Source organism: Helicoverpa armigera, chromosome 29, assembly GCF_030705265.1.
Source record: "Helicoverpa armigera isolate CAAS_96S chromosome 29, ASM3070526v1, whole genome shotgun sequence".
In the NCBI taxonomy this organism is placed as follows: domain Eukaryota; kingdom Metazoa; phylum Arthropoda; class Insecta; order Lepidoptera; family Noctuidae; genus Helicoverpa; species Helicoverpa armigera.
Window position 1 is genome coordinate 1,819,279 of NC_087148.1, and position 14,898 is coordinate 1,834,176.

The window sequence follows — 14,898 nt, forward strand, 5'->3', positions numbered from 1 at the left end:
ACATGTATATCTAGTAGTCATTGACTTTAGATGATTCAAAGTTGCCACATTTATATGGATACACAAGAAAATCCTGTTAATTAAGTATTTCAGGGGATTTTCTTTAATTCAAGTAAGTAAATAAGAGAAAATCCCCTGAATTTCCATGAAAGATAGTTGAAATCACAATTTATGTATTTATTCATATCATCACTATGACAAATACAGAAAACTAAAATGAAACAAATATTTTAGAGAGCTCCCATGCAACAAATGTGATTTTTCCGCTGGATATTGATAACTTCAAAAGAGACTTTAAACATTGACAGAATTTTTAGTATATTTCTGTTACAGCCTTTTATCGTCCTGCTGCTGGGCTGCGGCCTCCTCTCACACGGAGAATAATTGAGCATTTATCATCACGTTTGCCCAATGCGGGTTGGTGATTTGAGACTACACAGTCTAGGTATCGTCAAGATGTTTTCCTTCACCTTTTTATCAGCCATTGGTGTCAGTTAAGTATATTACTTATAGTAAATAATTATATCAAATTGAGAGAATTCGTCGACTCTAAAGTGCTCCTCAGTGGAAAAATACTATTTGTTATTTAAAACCTACTCCACTCTGCGTTAATGGAGTCTGGGGTATAATATAGATAAAGATAGCTTACCTATTGCATTCCGTGCTTCCCCAAAATGAGAGATGGTCGTGGCCATCAAATTCTTCAATGATATTCATCCTGTCTTTATCATTCTCACCAGTGTTGATTGTAAAACGTTCAGATACAGTGCCGTTTTTCTGAAAAAAAGAAGATAATAATGAGGAGTTTTGCTTGTTTGTTTGTACGCTAAGGAGCTTAGAAACTGCTGAATCGATGTGAAAATAGTTATTTGTTATACAAGAGTGCAAAGTTGCTTTTTAACCGCGGGCTCAATTTTAATGACCGAGCAAGCGAAGGATTCTAAAATTGAAACACGAGCGTAGCGAGTGTTTCAATAATTAGAATCCTGAGCGATAGCGAGGGAATCAAAACAGCACAAGGTGAAAAATCTTTGCACTCGAGTGCAACACGTAACTTTTCATCCCACCTCATCGAGGAAATTACTAAATGCAAAAAAACAAAATGGCGCGCACATACGAGTATCAAATTAAAAAGATGTACCTATTAAAGTTCATATATTTGAAAACTCACTTTAAAAATGAAACGACGTTAAAAATCTGTGTAAAAGCAATAATAAAAAATACTTAATTAATTGAATAATTATTTTAGGCAGTATTTTATTTGTTAAATATGTATTTGTTTGAAAAGTCTTATCAAGATTGTCACAAATGTAGTATCGCACACGATGTTCTAAATTCAAATCACTTTGCCGCTCTAGAGGATAAAAACGACTTTTGCGCTCAGATATCAAAGGGTAAAACTACTCTTTCCGAGATGGTGGGATGAAAAATATTTCACTGTTGGAAAGTTTCTGTAGCATATGACAAGAAGGGCTACATCGTGTGCCCAGGCAATCTTCTAGACTCCAAAATGCTTTGTGAAGGTTTCTGAACATGAAAAACGGATTTCGGCCCAATCCGGTAATCGAATCCAGGACCCATCGATTTTGAAAGATAATCTAAAGAAGAATGTAGCTCTGTCGCCTAAACTTTGGATGAAACTTGAGCATAATATAGTCTCTGCATCAGAATATATATGCAGACTTTTGTGTTTCGGATGGCACGTTAAACTGTAGGTCCCGGCTGTCATTGAACATCCTTGGCAGTCGTTACGGGTAGTCAGAAGCCAGTAAGTCTGACACCAGTCTAACTAAGGGGTATCGGGTTACCCGGGTAACTGGGTTGAGGAGGTCAGATAGGCAGTCGCTTCTTGTAAAGCACTGGTACTCAGCTGAATCCGGTTAGACTGGAAGCCGACCCCAACATAGTTTGGGAAAAAGGCTCGGAGGATGATGATGACTTTTGAGACCGGAAAGAATTTCTCTCAAAAAACAGGTAAGTGATAAAATAAAATTACCGTAACAAGAAGACCAAACTTCTCGAATTTCAGCTGTCCTCCAAGACTTAGGAAGGGTTTCGCAGTGTCTATGATGGTGTCATCGTACCCCCAAAGAAACCTGGATAAAAACAAACACTTCATATGATTAGTCGCTCCATGTGGCACACTGGTACAGTCAACTTCAGGTCAGTGGTAACAGTTTTATAGGAAAATCGTACTAATTGCTATTGAGTCAAGGTGCATGACAGTTACCACTGATGTGCAGTCCACTGTACTCAGCTGCGTGCGGTTAGACTGGAAGCCGACCCCAACTTAGTTGGGAAAATCGGGACCATTAGTTTGACAGTGTGGTTCGGTGACCATTGCTCTAACCACAGAAAAGTATAGGACATAGAAAATGTATATTCTAGCAAATACATAATGGCGTCAACGACCGATTACGGCCACGGCGGCTGTTCTCATTTAAGGAGATCAGCCAGCTGCGCAGGACATATTATAGAGCACGAGCATTTGCGCAGACACAGGTGCACTCCCTATTCCTTCACTCTCATAACCCGATGGGACGACAATCCGACACGACCGGAAAGAGATCAGGCGCAGGACCGACATTTACGTGCTCTCCGATGCACGGGTGAATCAATCACCAACTTCCAGACTACGGGCTGCTTTGTGAAAGTTTAAGAAAACCCACAAAGCGATTTCGGCCCGACCCGGGAATCGAACCCGAGACCTCGAGCACAGCAGCCGCACTTGCGACCACTAGACCAACGAGGCAGTAACAAATACATAGGTAGATACTAGAAGCTAGAAGTATCACATTATACATATATATAAGCTCCACTCCAAAATTCCTGGGTGAATAAAATATTAAGTGTATCATGATCAGGCATCATGTGATGTGAAGGAATGAGGATCATGTTATAAGAAAGGTCTTGAAAAGGAACGGGTATAGTTATTAAAGTCATCGGCACGAATCTTGAGCTCTGACCTTCACCTGCGCAGAAGTAATTTATTGGGTCTCTTTTGAGGTATAAAGTGATGCGCGGGGGCGAGCTAAAGCGGTGATTGGCCCGCAGTGCATCGCGTCATAGCCGTCACTCAGGATTGGTTCTTTGCTCATAAATCACTTCTGCGCAGATGTAGGTCCGAGCTCAAGATTCGTGGTTTCCAAAGCGGCTGTCTTAGGAAAACTCCTAGAAAATTATCACCTGTGCACTGGAAGAGTCAGGAAAGCTTCGGGGTGGTTGGCATAGCTCATGACAGAACTCAGAGTAATCTGAGCGATACTATTTATATCCATGCTCACGGCTTTCGAGATTACACCCTGAAACAGAAGTTTAGCTTTACAACAACCTTATGGAAATTATAGCAGTATAAAGCAGCGCGAATCGGTCCATGGTGACGACCATCTTGTCATAACGAGGTCTTCCGTGTTTTGGAAGACTCGATAAACTGTAGGTCTTCCCAAGAAGTTGCCAGGATCACTGGTTTGAAGAGATCAAACAGGCAGTCGCTCCTTGTGAAACACTGGTACCTACTCAGCTGCATCCAGTTAGACTGGAAGGCTAGGCTACATAGTAGGAACAAAAGGCAAGGTAAAGGTAGATAAATTTTAAGATAATCGGTCATTTATAAATATCTTCCGTCCGTAATAAGTCCGTCTTCTTATCGAGTGAGCTGCAGGTTTAATGACCTAACAAGCCCTAGTGCCAGAGTTTTCTCAAATCCGCCTGACGGCCTCTGACGTGGAATTGTAACAACGACTGCTACTGAGTAGCATTCGGGGACGCCGGCGACACGTGCCCTCCCAGGCACGGGGGTCTTACATTATTTTTGCATGTAAAATGGCCAATCCAATTTCGATGAAGTTTCGTTTCTCGACCACCAGGACGTGGGTAAGACAGCGTGAAATTAGTAGTGTTTTTTATGTAATAAAAACTTTCATATCGTGTGTTATTTTCGCTAACAACACAGCTGATAAGATAGGCTATATATTGCTCAGTAAAAATTACTATAAGTATATGAGTATTTATAATATCTGGAATGAATTATCCTTGTTACTTAAAAGCTGACATTTGAACATCTTTGGCAGTCGTTACGGGTAGTCAAAAGCCAGTATGTCTGACAACAAATAAAGCTAGTGGGTAACACAGGTGACTGGATTGAAGAGATCAGATAGGCAATTGTTTCTTGTAAAATACTGATATATTAAGTAGCAAACTGGATGCCAGGTTACGGCCCGTTCACACATGGGAGTCCGTTTTACTGGTACGTTTTTAACGGATACGTCATAAATTTATGCGCTGTTCACACATAGGCACCGTATAACGTTCAACGAATTGCCGTCATTACTGGATGCGATGTGTGAACAGAAAACTCGCAGTATACCGCCGCTATTCTACAAGGATGGACCGTCCATCCTTGTAGAATAGCGGCGGTATACTGCGAGTTTATGTGGTATACAACGTTGTATTGGTACTATCGTTATATTGGCAGCATCCACTTATGGCCCAAAGATCTACTTACAGTTTGCCCGCCACGCACACAGTATCTATCCGTTAAAATTCTACGTATCCGTATATTTTTACTGTTCCGTCGTCCAGCATGTCGATTCTATAAAATATCACAACTCACTTCGACATCACTCTCACTTCGACTTCGATCTAAAGGTGGAATTCCGTGGACGCGACAATAGTCAACCTATGAAAATGTATGGCACCGTTGCCGAGGCCCGTGACAGTCGTGCGCGGCCGACGAATTTCGTAAGCTGCTAGCGGCATTGTCAACAATTTAATTCTGGTTTTACTAAAATTCTATAGATGTTATTAAGCGCTAGACCATGTTGAGAAGCGTACGGCCGCGAGCGGCTCACGAAATTCGTCGTCCGCGCGCGACTGTCGCGTCCCTCGGCAGCGGTGCCATACATTTTCATAGGTTGACTTTTGTCGCGCGCGGCTGCGACAATCGCGACCCACGGAATTCTACCTTAAAGTTTCGTGATTGACATTGTCAAACTACACTAGCGCTTCACTATCGAGCGTGTTGACAAGTTGAACTAAATTAAAGTCGAGATTTTGACAGATCTGCCAAAATCTGTCTATCTATAGGGGAGGTAGGGGAGAGATGGGCAGTTGGGAGACATGATGAAATCAGAATAAAAGGGGGGTCCTTTTATTCTGATTTGATCATAGTTTTTTTTTATTGGGTAGTTTACGTTACCGACTGGTAACGGTGTTCATCCATAGACTTTCTGTCATTTCTGTGAGTTGTCAAGAACAAACACTCGTAAAAGTACTTAAATATTTTGTTGCGGTTTCGGATCGTTATAAAGAGAAAACTAATGAAAGGTATGTGTATTTTCTATTATTAATGATTGATTGTCAAAATCTCCAGTTACGATTATAGTAAGTCGATGCAATCCACACCTATTATACCTCTAGCAGAGGTACTACAGCAATAGTTAATGGGCCCCACGTTTTTATTTTAGTCTAATATGACCGGGACCACCGTAGGTTGACAGGTAAGTAACTATTTTTTATTTTCTAGTTTTCAGTGCACATAAGATAAAACCGTTTTAGTTAAGTTTTTTTACCGATTTTTTTTTATAAACTAAGTCAAAAGTGTCCAATGCTCCCTATGGTAGGGAGGCTTGGACATACCATGTAATGTATAATTTGTAAATTTTTGTTCTTCTTCTTCAGTGAAAATTTGTGAGGTTATAAATCTGCGCTAAAAATCCTTTATAGAATCTTGTTTCAGGTACCGTTGCCAACTTGATCTAGGGACTCCATATTTATCAGCTGTTAATTTTATTTTTTAACCTTTTGATACCTCTTGTATTGCTCGTTATATTAAATCTTTAAGAATTTCCCGTCGCAAACCATTCTTTTTAACCCCCGACGCAAAAACGACGGGGTGTTATAAGTTTGACGTGTCTGTGTGTGTGTGTGTGTATGTGGCATCGTAGCTCCCAAACGGATGTTATAAACGATAAACCCTATAAAAAGCAAAAAGTAACTTTAAACACTACGTAAGTACCAACTAAAGCATGTCAGACTAAACAAAATTTTGACGTGTCGACGGTTTTATTGAAACCGTTTAAATATCTCGTAATGTTGAAACTGATTGTAATTTTTAGGATAGTTCTTTGATTTTATCTAGCCAAACATAAGAAATGACAATAAAAGTTGATTATCTGTAAAATCTGAATTTTTTATGCAATAAATGTGAAAAAGTGCCCATCCCTCCCCTACCTCCCCTAAAGTATGAAATGACATTACGAATCGAAGTGAAATGCGAGTTGTTGATCGAATTTTATAGAATCGCAGGGCAGTATTCGATGACAAAACGGAATGTAATTTTTTTACGGAACGATATTTTTTACTGTTTACAGAATACTGTGCCATGTGTGAAGTCACTCATACAACTACATACGCCATCGACGAAAAAAAAACGTACACGATAAAACGGAACAGTAAAACGGAGACATGTGTGAACCGGCCGTGAACCGGCCGTTAGTAACAGATGTTGCAGGATTATTTAAAAAAATTACCACGTCCCTGATACACAAAAGACCAGAAGGAACATGATGGGTTTTAGTCAGTAAGAGTCTGACACTCCCTCACGCTGCACCCACAGGATGTCACGGGAGGGGTCATCTAATAGCACCCTTCTAGAAAGAATCCTTTTTTTTAAAGATGGCAAAAATCATCAAATGACCCCTCCCGCTGTGGGTTAGCAGCGGTGAGGGAGTGTCAGACTCTTACTGACTAAAAATCCACCATGTTCCGTCGTAGGCCTTTTATGTACCAGGGCCGCGGTAACTCTTTCGAACAGTCCCGCAACCCCGGCGGAATCTAAAAGAAGACTTATATTCTAAGGAAAAGGCTAGGCAAATAAGGATTAAAACTTACCAATAAAGGCAGGTTTGGCACAACGACTCGGTCAAAATGGGCGCCATTACTCTTGTCAGCTAGGAATTGAAAATGATTTCTCTCTTGGAAACTTAGTTTGTCCCCGTTGAATTCTATGTTTACTCGCTCTAACTGTTGTCTGAAACAAGAAATATAGTGTTATGTATATATATATGATGGCGCCACCGTCGATGTGTCAACCGTCGATCTGTCAACGGTGGACCTTATATAAAGCGGCGCACGACTCGGGTCATTCGTTCGCCGACCGTTGCCGAGTGCACACCTCCCACAAATTCGGGATAAATAATTGTAGTGACTAATACTGTGTTAATTGGAATAAACCAAGTGATTGTGTGAGAACCCCTTTGTTTTTTTTAACGATGTCGGATCCTGACGCCGACATATACAAAAATAACGTAAAGCTGAAACGGAGCTATGGTTCCTTATAAAGAGACCGTTTTCAAAAGTCCCTAGGTCATACTCCTCCGAGCCTTTTTCCCAACTACGTTGGGGTCGGCTTCCAATCTTACCGGATGTAGCTGAGTACCAGTGCTTAACAAGGAGCGACTGCCCTATTTGACCTCCTCAACTCAGTTACCCGGGCAACCCAATAACAATGACAGGGGTTGCAAATCAAAAGCTCGCGTGCTCATGGTGGCATGTAGATAAATAATTCAGGTAGGTCATTATTTTGTATCCAAAGTCCTTACAATTATATGTTATGAAATAGACTGTTTGTACTGTGACTGTATTACTTTTTAAAAAGAGTGTCTATGGAGTTTCTTGCCGGCTCTCCTCCATGAGACCAACTTTTTGGAACCGTGCAACTAATGTGACGTTTCATAGGTGCCTGCACAGGCCTATGCGAAATAAAAAGATTTTGATTTTGATTAAAATAATGTACTTATTAATAAATAGTTAATGAACCTACGTCACACGGAACCTTCTTCTTTCACTCGGATAAAATAGAACATACAGAGGTCAGAAATAAAGAAGCGTTCTTATTTTTTTCCGAAGGAGTGAAGCTGCGTTTTGAATGCTAGCTGCCGACTAAAACTGCCGACCGCATTTGCAACGATTGCATGAAATCGGTCGATATCTGAGGGCGACTGCACATGCTGCTGCCGCTTCGATCCAAAACGGTTTCATGTAAATACATACAAACCGGTAGTGCAGCTCCGGCCGACTTCATGCAGTCGCGGCATGTGCGGGCGGCCGCTAGCATTCGAAACGTACCTTTAGGCAAAGTTGGGTTTTACATTATACCTAGTTTTTGTAAGAATTTGACACATAAGCCACTTAAGGTTCGTTGTCCCTACTCTCCACATAAAAAGTAATTATATATATTTATGATACTCAGTGCGTACTAAAAATAACCAATATATCGTTATTTCGAGTGTTATTGGAGATAATAGACTGCCGAATATAATGTTTGTTATAGCAGCCATAAAGTTGATCATCTGTGGGGGTATATTGCGTGGCGGGAGGCCGAATTTATTGATTGTAAGAACTGTTTCAGACTAGCGTTTTGAACGCACATTATAGGCGTGACTTTTACTACTACTAGTTTCGAGCGACGAACCCTGAATGAAACTCGAAGTCAATTAGTCTTCATTGTACAAGGGTAAATAAAGATCTTAAAAGTAACTTTGACTTTGACTTTGAAATTATCACAGGTGGATGAGTGTCAGGTTTTTGAAGGTATAAATATAAAACTGCTGTACGTGTATCCCTTAAGCTCTATATGAACTGACGTTTTCGCAGTTTTAATACCTGTAGTAGGTAACCTGTAGTTTTAATACTTAGGTACTGAATTTCTTTCAGGCTAGACTTAATTAAAATCGTTACTCATTATCTAATTAGCTTTTTCCAAAGTACTAGAGTAGTAGACTTCCAATCTAAACGGATGCAAATGGATACCTATCAGTATGCAACATGGAGCGACTGTCTATCTGACCTCCTCAACCCAGTTACCGGAGCAACCCGAAACCCCTTGGTGAGACTGGTTGTCAGTCTACCCATAACGACTGCCAAAGATATTCAAATGACAGCCACTACCCACTAATTTAACGTGCCATTCGAAACACGGAAGACGCTTAATTAATATCTAGATAATTAACAAGGTATAATGTTTACATCCAGTAATTTGTGTTATCATGTAAGTTTACACTTTGAATTCGTGACGTCACCAGACTAGACATTGACGTTTTACCTAGGATAGACTTTAAAATTGACGTAACGACGTGCACCTTACCTATCTATGTACTACGTAAGAATACGTATTGTTTACAAAGTGTTGCAAAAATAATTAAAAACCCATCATCTGCCTAGCCTCATCATCCATATCATCTTCTGCCTTTTTATCGTCCCACTGCTGGGCTGCAGCCTCCTCTCACACGGAGAAGGATTGAGCATTAATCACCACGCTTGCTCAATGCGGGTTGCTGATTTCAGACTTTATAGTCCTGGTTTCCTCAAGATGTTTTCCTGCACCTTACTTTGCCTAGCCTTAAATCTATTTAATAACTCCCTTTCCAATTTATGGAAATTTAAGAAGTATCTGGTTGTCCTGGTTACTGGGTTGAGGAGGTCAAATATGCACACTGGTACTCAGCTGCATCTGTTTAGAATGGAAGCCGACCCCAATATAGATAGTTGTCAAAAGACTAGGCAGATGATGAATTACATGAACAAAAACGTCACTAAAGAATTTGGAAATGTGTTGGCCCTAGCCTCAAGTACGAGTGTGTGGATTCGATTCCAAGGATTCGGATGTAGCTGAGTACCAGTGTGTTACAAGGAGCGACTGCCCTATCTGACCCCCTCAACCCAGTTACCCGGGTAACCCAATACCCCTTGGTTAGACTGGTGTCAGACTAATTGGCTTCTGACTACCCGTAACGACTGCCAAGAATGTTCAATGACAGCCGGGACCTACAGTTTAACGTGCCATCCGAAACACAGTCATTGGTGTCTAAGATATACTTAGAAAGTACATACAAACTTAGAAAAGTTGCATTGGTTCTTGAATCGAACCCGAGCCCTCATACTCGAGAGGTTGGTTCTTTGCCCACTAAGAGACAACGACTTTTTAATGCTCAATCCTTCTCTGTATGATAATGATGTATTTGGAAAATCCTTTTATACTTAAATGACGTAACATTAATTATGATGAAAGTACTTAATTAGAATTAAATGCAAAACTAGCAACAATTGTAGACTTTGTTCACTAGTTCGTAGATAATAGAATCTCTTATTTATGAATGAAAACATTAAGTACATATGCGTATCGAATGTTTATTGGGTCAATTAACTATACGCGTGCTTTCATATATATCTACATTCACTTTTTATCAAACTAAGTACGAAAGAGAGAAAGAAAATACATTTATTTAAAAGAATATGATTGATAGACCACACAAAAGAAAAATAAAAATAAAACAATAAATATGAACAAGTAACTGAAAGACAATAATTTGGACATAAAATAAGAAAAACGTGCATCACAAACAAATTAGCAACCTGCATTGATCAAGCGTGGTTATTAACGCTCAATCAAAACTCCTCAAGATGTTTTCCTTCATATTCACTCATAGTCATTAGTGTTCAAAATGTACTTAGAAAGTACTTATTACTTAGAAAAGTTACATTAGTACTCCCCTAACTTGGAATCGACCCCTTATATACCCAATACTTGAGAGGCTGGTTTTATCCACTAAGCAGGCAATGACATTGTCACATTGACAAAAAAAATCCCCCGACTTTTAGAGTGAGATGCACCATTTAACTATAACGATAACCAAACCATAACTAGCCGTATACTTGCCGCCCATTGGTCACATCGGCGATTTGACAAATGTAAATGGTTCGGTTATCGTTAAATGGTGCAAGTTACAGTTAAGCTACTAACTGTCTCCCAGCGGTTCCCAGCAGGACTAAGGCCTGCCGGGGCTGCGGGATTGTTCGAAAGAGTTACAGCGGCCCTGGTACATAAAAGGCCTACGACGGAACACGACGGTTTTTAGTCAGTAAGAGTCTGACACTCCCTCACCGCTGCTAACTACAGCGAGAGGGGTCATTTGATGATTTTTGACGTCGTTAAAAAAACTACTAACTGTCAAGACATTGCCAATAAATGTTTGCCAACAAATAAAACTAAATGGCGTGATTCTTGTGAAAAAAATACTTTATCTCGAACTCTTATCGAAATGAGACGAAACATGTAATGTATGCGTGATTGGAGATCACATACATTGTCAATAATGACGGTAGATACTTATTGTATTGTAAAACAAAGCTACGCCACGTTTGTCTGTTTCGCGATAAACTTGCAAACTGCTGAGCTGGTTTTCATGTGCTTTTTAAGGAGTGATACGGTTTAATTTTCACTAGATAGTATAAAACAAAGTCGCTTTTTCTGTCCTTATATCCCTTTGTGCGCTTAAATCTTCAAAACTACGCAACCGATTTTCATGCGTTTTTTTTTTATCAGACAAATGTTTAAAGACGAAAGTTTATGTGTATAATAACATCCATTAAATTGTATAAAAATACTGTTACCGAAGCCGGGGCGGGTCGCTAGTAACATTATAAACAAACGCTTCGTTTGGTTGAACTCTCTAATATCTGTGAGACTATGAGACCAATTAGAAAAAAATCAGTGCTACATAGCCCATTTACCAAGGAAGGCTTAAGTATGGTGGTGGGTGCCTGCCGGGGCTGAGAGTTGTTCGAAAGAGTTACCGCGGCCCTGGTACATAAAAGACCTACGACGGAACACGACGGTTTTTAGTCAGTAAGAGTCTGACACTCCCTCACCGCTGCTAACCCACAGCGGGAGGGGTCATTTGATGATTTTTGAAGTCAATAAAAAAGGCTATAGGTTACTTCTTATCCGTATGCTAGAAGTACTTCCCACGAAACATGGGTTTCGGCTACTAGTTAATATACATGGAATCCCGGGCCGCTCGCTTTTAGGTACCTAATTTAATTAATAACAATTAAGATAAGTTGCAGTGATTTTTTAAATCATGATTTGCATTTCTTGAACTCGTTTCTGAAATAGAGACAGGTACCTATAGTATATGTGTATAGTTAACGGAAAATTTTATTTTTTGTCTAAATTAAGCTGCGTCATGCGGAATATATCTATTGCACAATATTTTGTTATTTCTTCTTAGAATTTCGGTCCTTGCATTTGAGATAGGTATAGGTTAAAAAACCATGAAGTCAAAATGTACCTACCTACTTATTTTTATTTAAATAGACTAGAAAGGTCTCGGCTGTCATTAAACACCCTTGACAGTCGTTACGGGTAGTCAGAAGTTAGTAAGACTGACACCAGTCTAACCAAGGGGTGTTGGGTTGTCCGGGTAACTGAGTTGAGGAGGTCAGATAGGGCAGCCGGGACCTACAGTTTATCGTGCCGTCTGAAACACAGTCATTGGTGTCTAAGATGTACTTAGAAAGTACAGTCAACTTCAGGTCAGTGGTAACAGTTTTATAGGAAAATCGTACTTATTACTATTGAGTTAAGGTGCATGACAGTTACCACTGATGTGCAGTCTACCGTACATACAAACTTAGAATAGTTGCATTGGTACTTGCCTGATCTGGATGAAACCCACACTCATACTAGAGAGGTTGGTTTTTTACCCACTAGGCCACCACGACTTAAAAATACCTCATCATCATCATCATCCTCCTGCCCTTTTCCCAATTTTATTTGTGGTCGGCGCAGCAGGTTTTCTCCTTCCATACTCTTCTATCTGCCGTCATCTCACAAGTAACATTCTTTCTTACCATATCTACTTTCACACAATCCATCCATCGTTTCTTTGGTCTTCCTCTTCCACTATATCCGTCCTCATTCATACTCATCACCTTACTCACAACATGACTCTCATTCCTCCGCATCACATGCCCATACAATGACAGCCGGTTTCCACGCAGTTTTTCTGATACCGGCGCCACTTTCCTTTTTTCTTTTGACTTAAAAATACCTACTAGTACAAATAAATGCTGAAAATTGGGCGTGGTAAAGACCTTTTGTTTTAGATAAAGACTATCTTTATAAATAGGTATTATAGACTGTCTAGCTGAAAAATACAATCACCTCTCTTGTCTGACGATAAAAGAAAAATAAATATGTTTATATAAAATTGATTACTTTTAATATTAATTAAAATATTTTAAGATAGTAATTGACATTCAGTTTATCTAAAGACTTTGGAAGAACAAAAAAATAACACTTATGCAATTAATATTTTGAAAACGTCATTCTTGCTTTGCAAAAGCTTAGGCGCTGTCCCATGGCATCGCCCCATCCCGTGGGAACTACTTCGCGCACCTGGATAAAAATAGGAAATGAAGGAATCCTATAGCCTTCCTCGAGAAATGGGCTATCTAATACTGAGAAAATTTTTCAGATCGGTCCTATACCTAGTTCCTGAAATGAGTGCATTCAGGCAAACCAGCTCTTCAGCTTAATAGTATGAATCGGAGGGGATGTTTGGGACGATGATAAACTACTATTTATTTTGAAAATAATTAGGTTTCAAACTAATTATTTTAACACTGAAAAGTGTTAATGTTCTGTCAATGAGCACATAATTTTGGAAAGAGGTATTTTTGAAAAGTATTTTGTTCTCGTATTCTGCAAAACACTACTTACTTAATGACAATTTAAAAACCATACAAAATATCGCCTGAAAAAAATCTCGGCACAATTGCTTGGACTTTACACTGGGAAAGCATCGAACCCGGGAAATTGCGATATCTCTTCCGTTCGATATGGCTCATTTCAAGGCTAATATTGAACATATGTTTTTTGTTTTAATTTGCTTTGTTTACGTAGTTATCAATGTTTTAGAAATTGTTGTTATTATATTCTATTTTATATACTGCATATACCTATTATACCTACTATCTTTCAAAAAACTCGTGCTACCTAAAGGCTCTGGCAGTCTGGATAAAAAGTAGCCTAAAGCCTTCTTCAACATAGATTTTTTCAAATCGGCAATTTCAAACTTTCAGTATTTTAATATTAGTAGACTAGCTGACCCAACAAACTTCGTATCGTTTAAACCTTCCCTGGACCTCTACGAACATTTTAAAACCAAAATAACCCAAATCGGTCCAGCCATTCTCGAGTTTTAGTGAGACTAACGAACATCAATTCATTTTTATATATAAGATAAGATATGTATGATAAGAGGACTCAATTTTTTCTTCTCATGGAGCACATTCAAGGTTCTTTTTGGTGAAACCGTTAAAAAATTCTCAATTTTCCCAAACCTCACCAAAAAAGTCTTTAGTCCCCAGCAGCCCGTAAACAGTTGTTTTAAGAAAACTGACTTTTATGTTTGTCAGCGAATTTGGGCCCTCGAATCGTGCTATCTTTCAACCCCCATTATCTTTGGCAAGAATATATCAGATATACAGCTTAAAACTAATAAAGACCATCAAAAACTTGATCCTTATCGTCTTCCTCCTGCCCTGTTCCCAATTTTACTTGGTGTCGGCGCAATATGTCATCCTCGTCCATTTTTCCTGTCACTCGTCATACTGACACTCACACCCTTCCTATTCATGTCATCTTTCTTTCAAACTGCAATATGTCGAGTGAAATTTGATCCTTATCATTACACAATAAACTATAACCAAATACTCACGAGTAAACATAAGGCCCAACCTCCTCAACCTTCAGTTTCTCCTCCTCCCGATCCTTCACCTGTTCCCAGTTAGTATAGTTGAAGAGGTAGACCTTCATCAACGGCTGGACATCAGGCCGCCTCCAGATCTTGTACGCCAGTGAATTGTTTCGGATTACCATGCTCTGGAGAAAGAATAGAAAAGGGGTTTTTATTGATTATTATTATTTTTTAAGATTTTTTCCTATCCTGTACTTAATTGTCCAGAGAGACACAATTTGTTTGCATGAAAAAGCAATTTATGTTTTTAGTTTTTGATCTCATTTAATTTAATTTTAATTGTTCAGAGAAAGAC

The 14,898-nt window shown here is 39.3% G+C and overlaps 1 protein-coding gene across 1 annotated transcript in view; it reads right to left on the bottom strand.

Moving 5' to 3' along the window:
• The window catches only part of LOC110378521 (scavenger receptor class B member 1), a 29,908-nt gene that overhangs the window by 5,546 nt on the left and 9,464 nt on the right, over window positions 1–14,898 (bottom strand). Inside the window, exons 3-7 of the mRNA XM_064042633.1 lie at window positions 14,565–14,728; window positions 6,892–7,030; window positions 3,187–3,302; window positions 1,997–2,096; window positions 650–777 (exon numbers count right to left, since the gene is read on the bottom strand). Of these exons, the coding sequence (XP_063898703.1) occupies window positions 650–777; window positions 1,997–2,096; window positions 3,187–3,302; window positions 6,892–7,030; window positions 14,565–14,728 (647 nt within the window). The remainder of the gene's footprint in view (window positions 1–649; window positions 778–1,996; window positions 2,097–3,186; window positions 3,303–6,891; window positions 7,031–14,564; window positions 14,729–14,898) is intronic.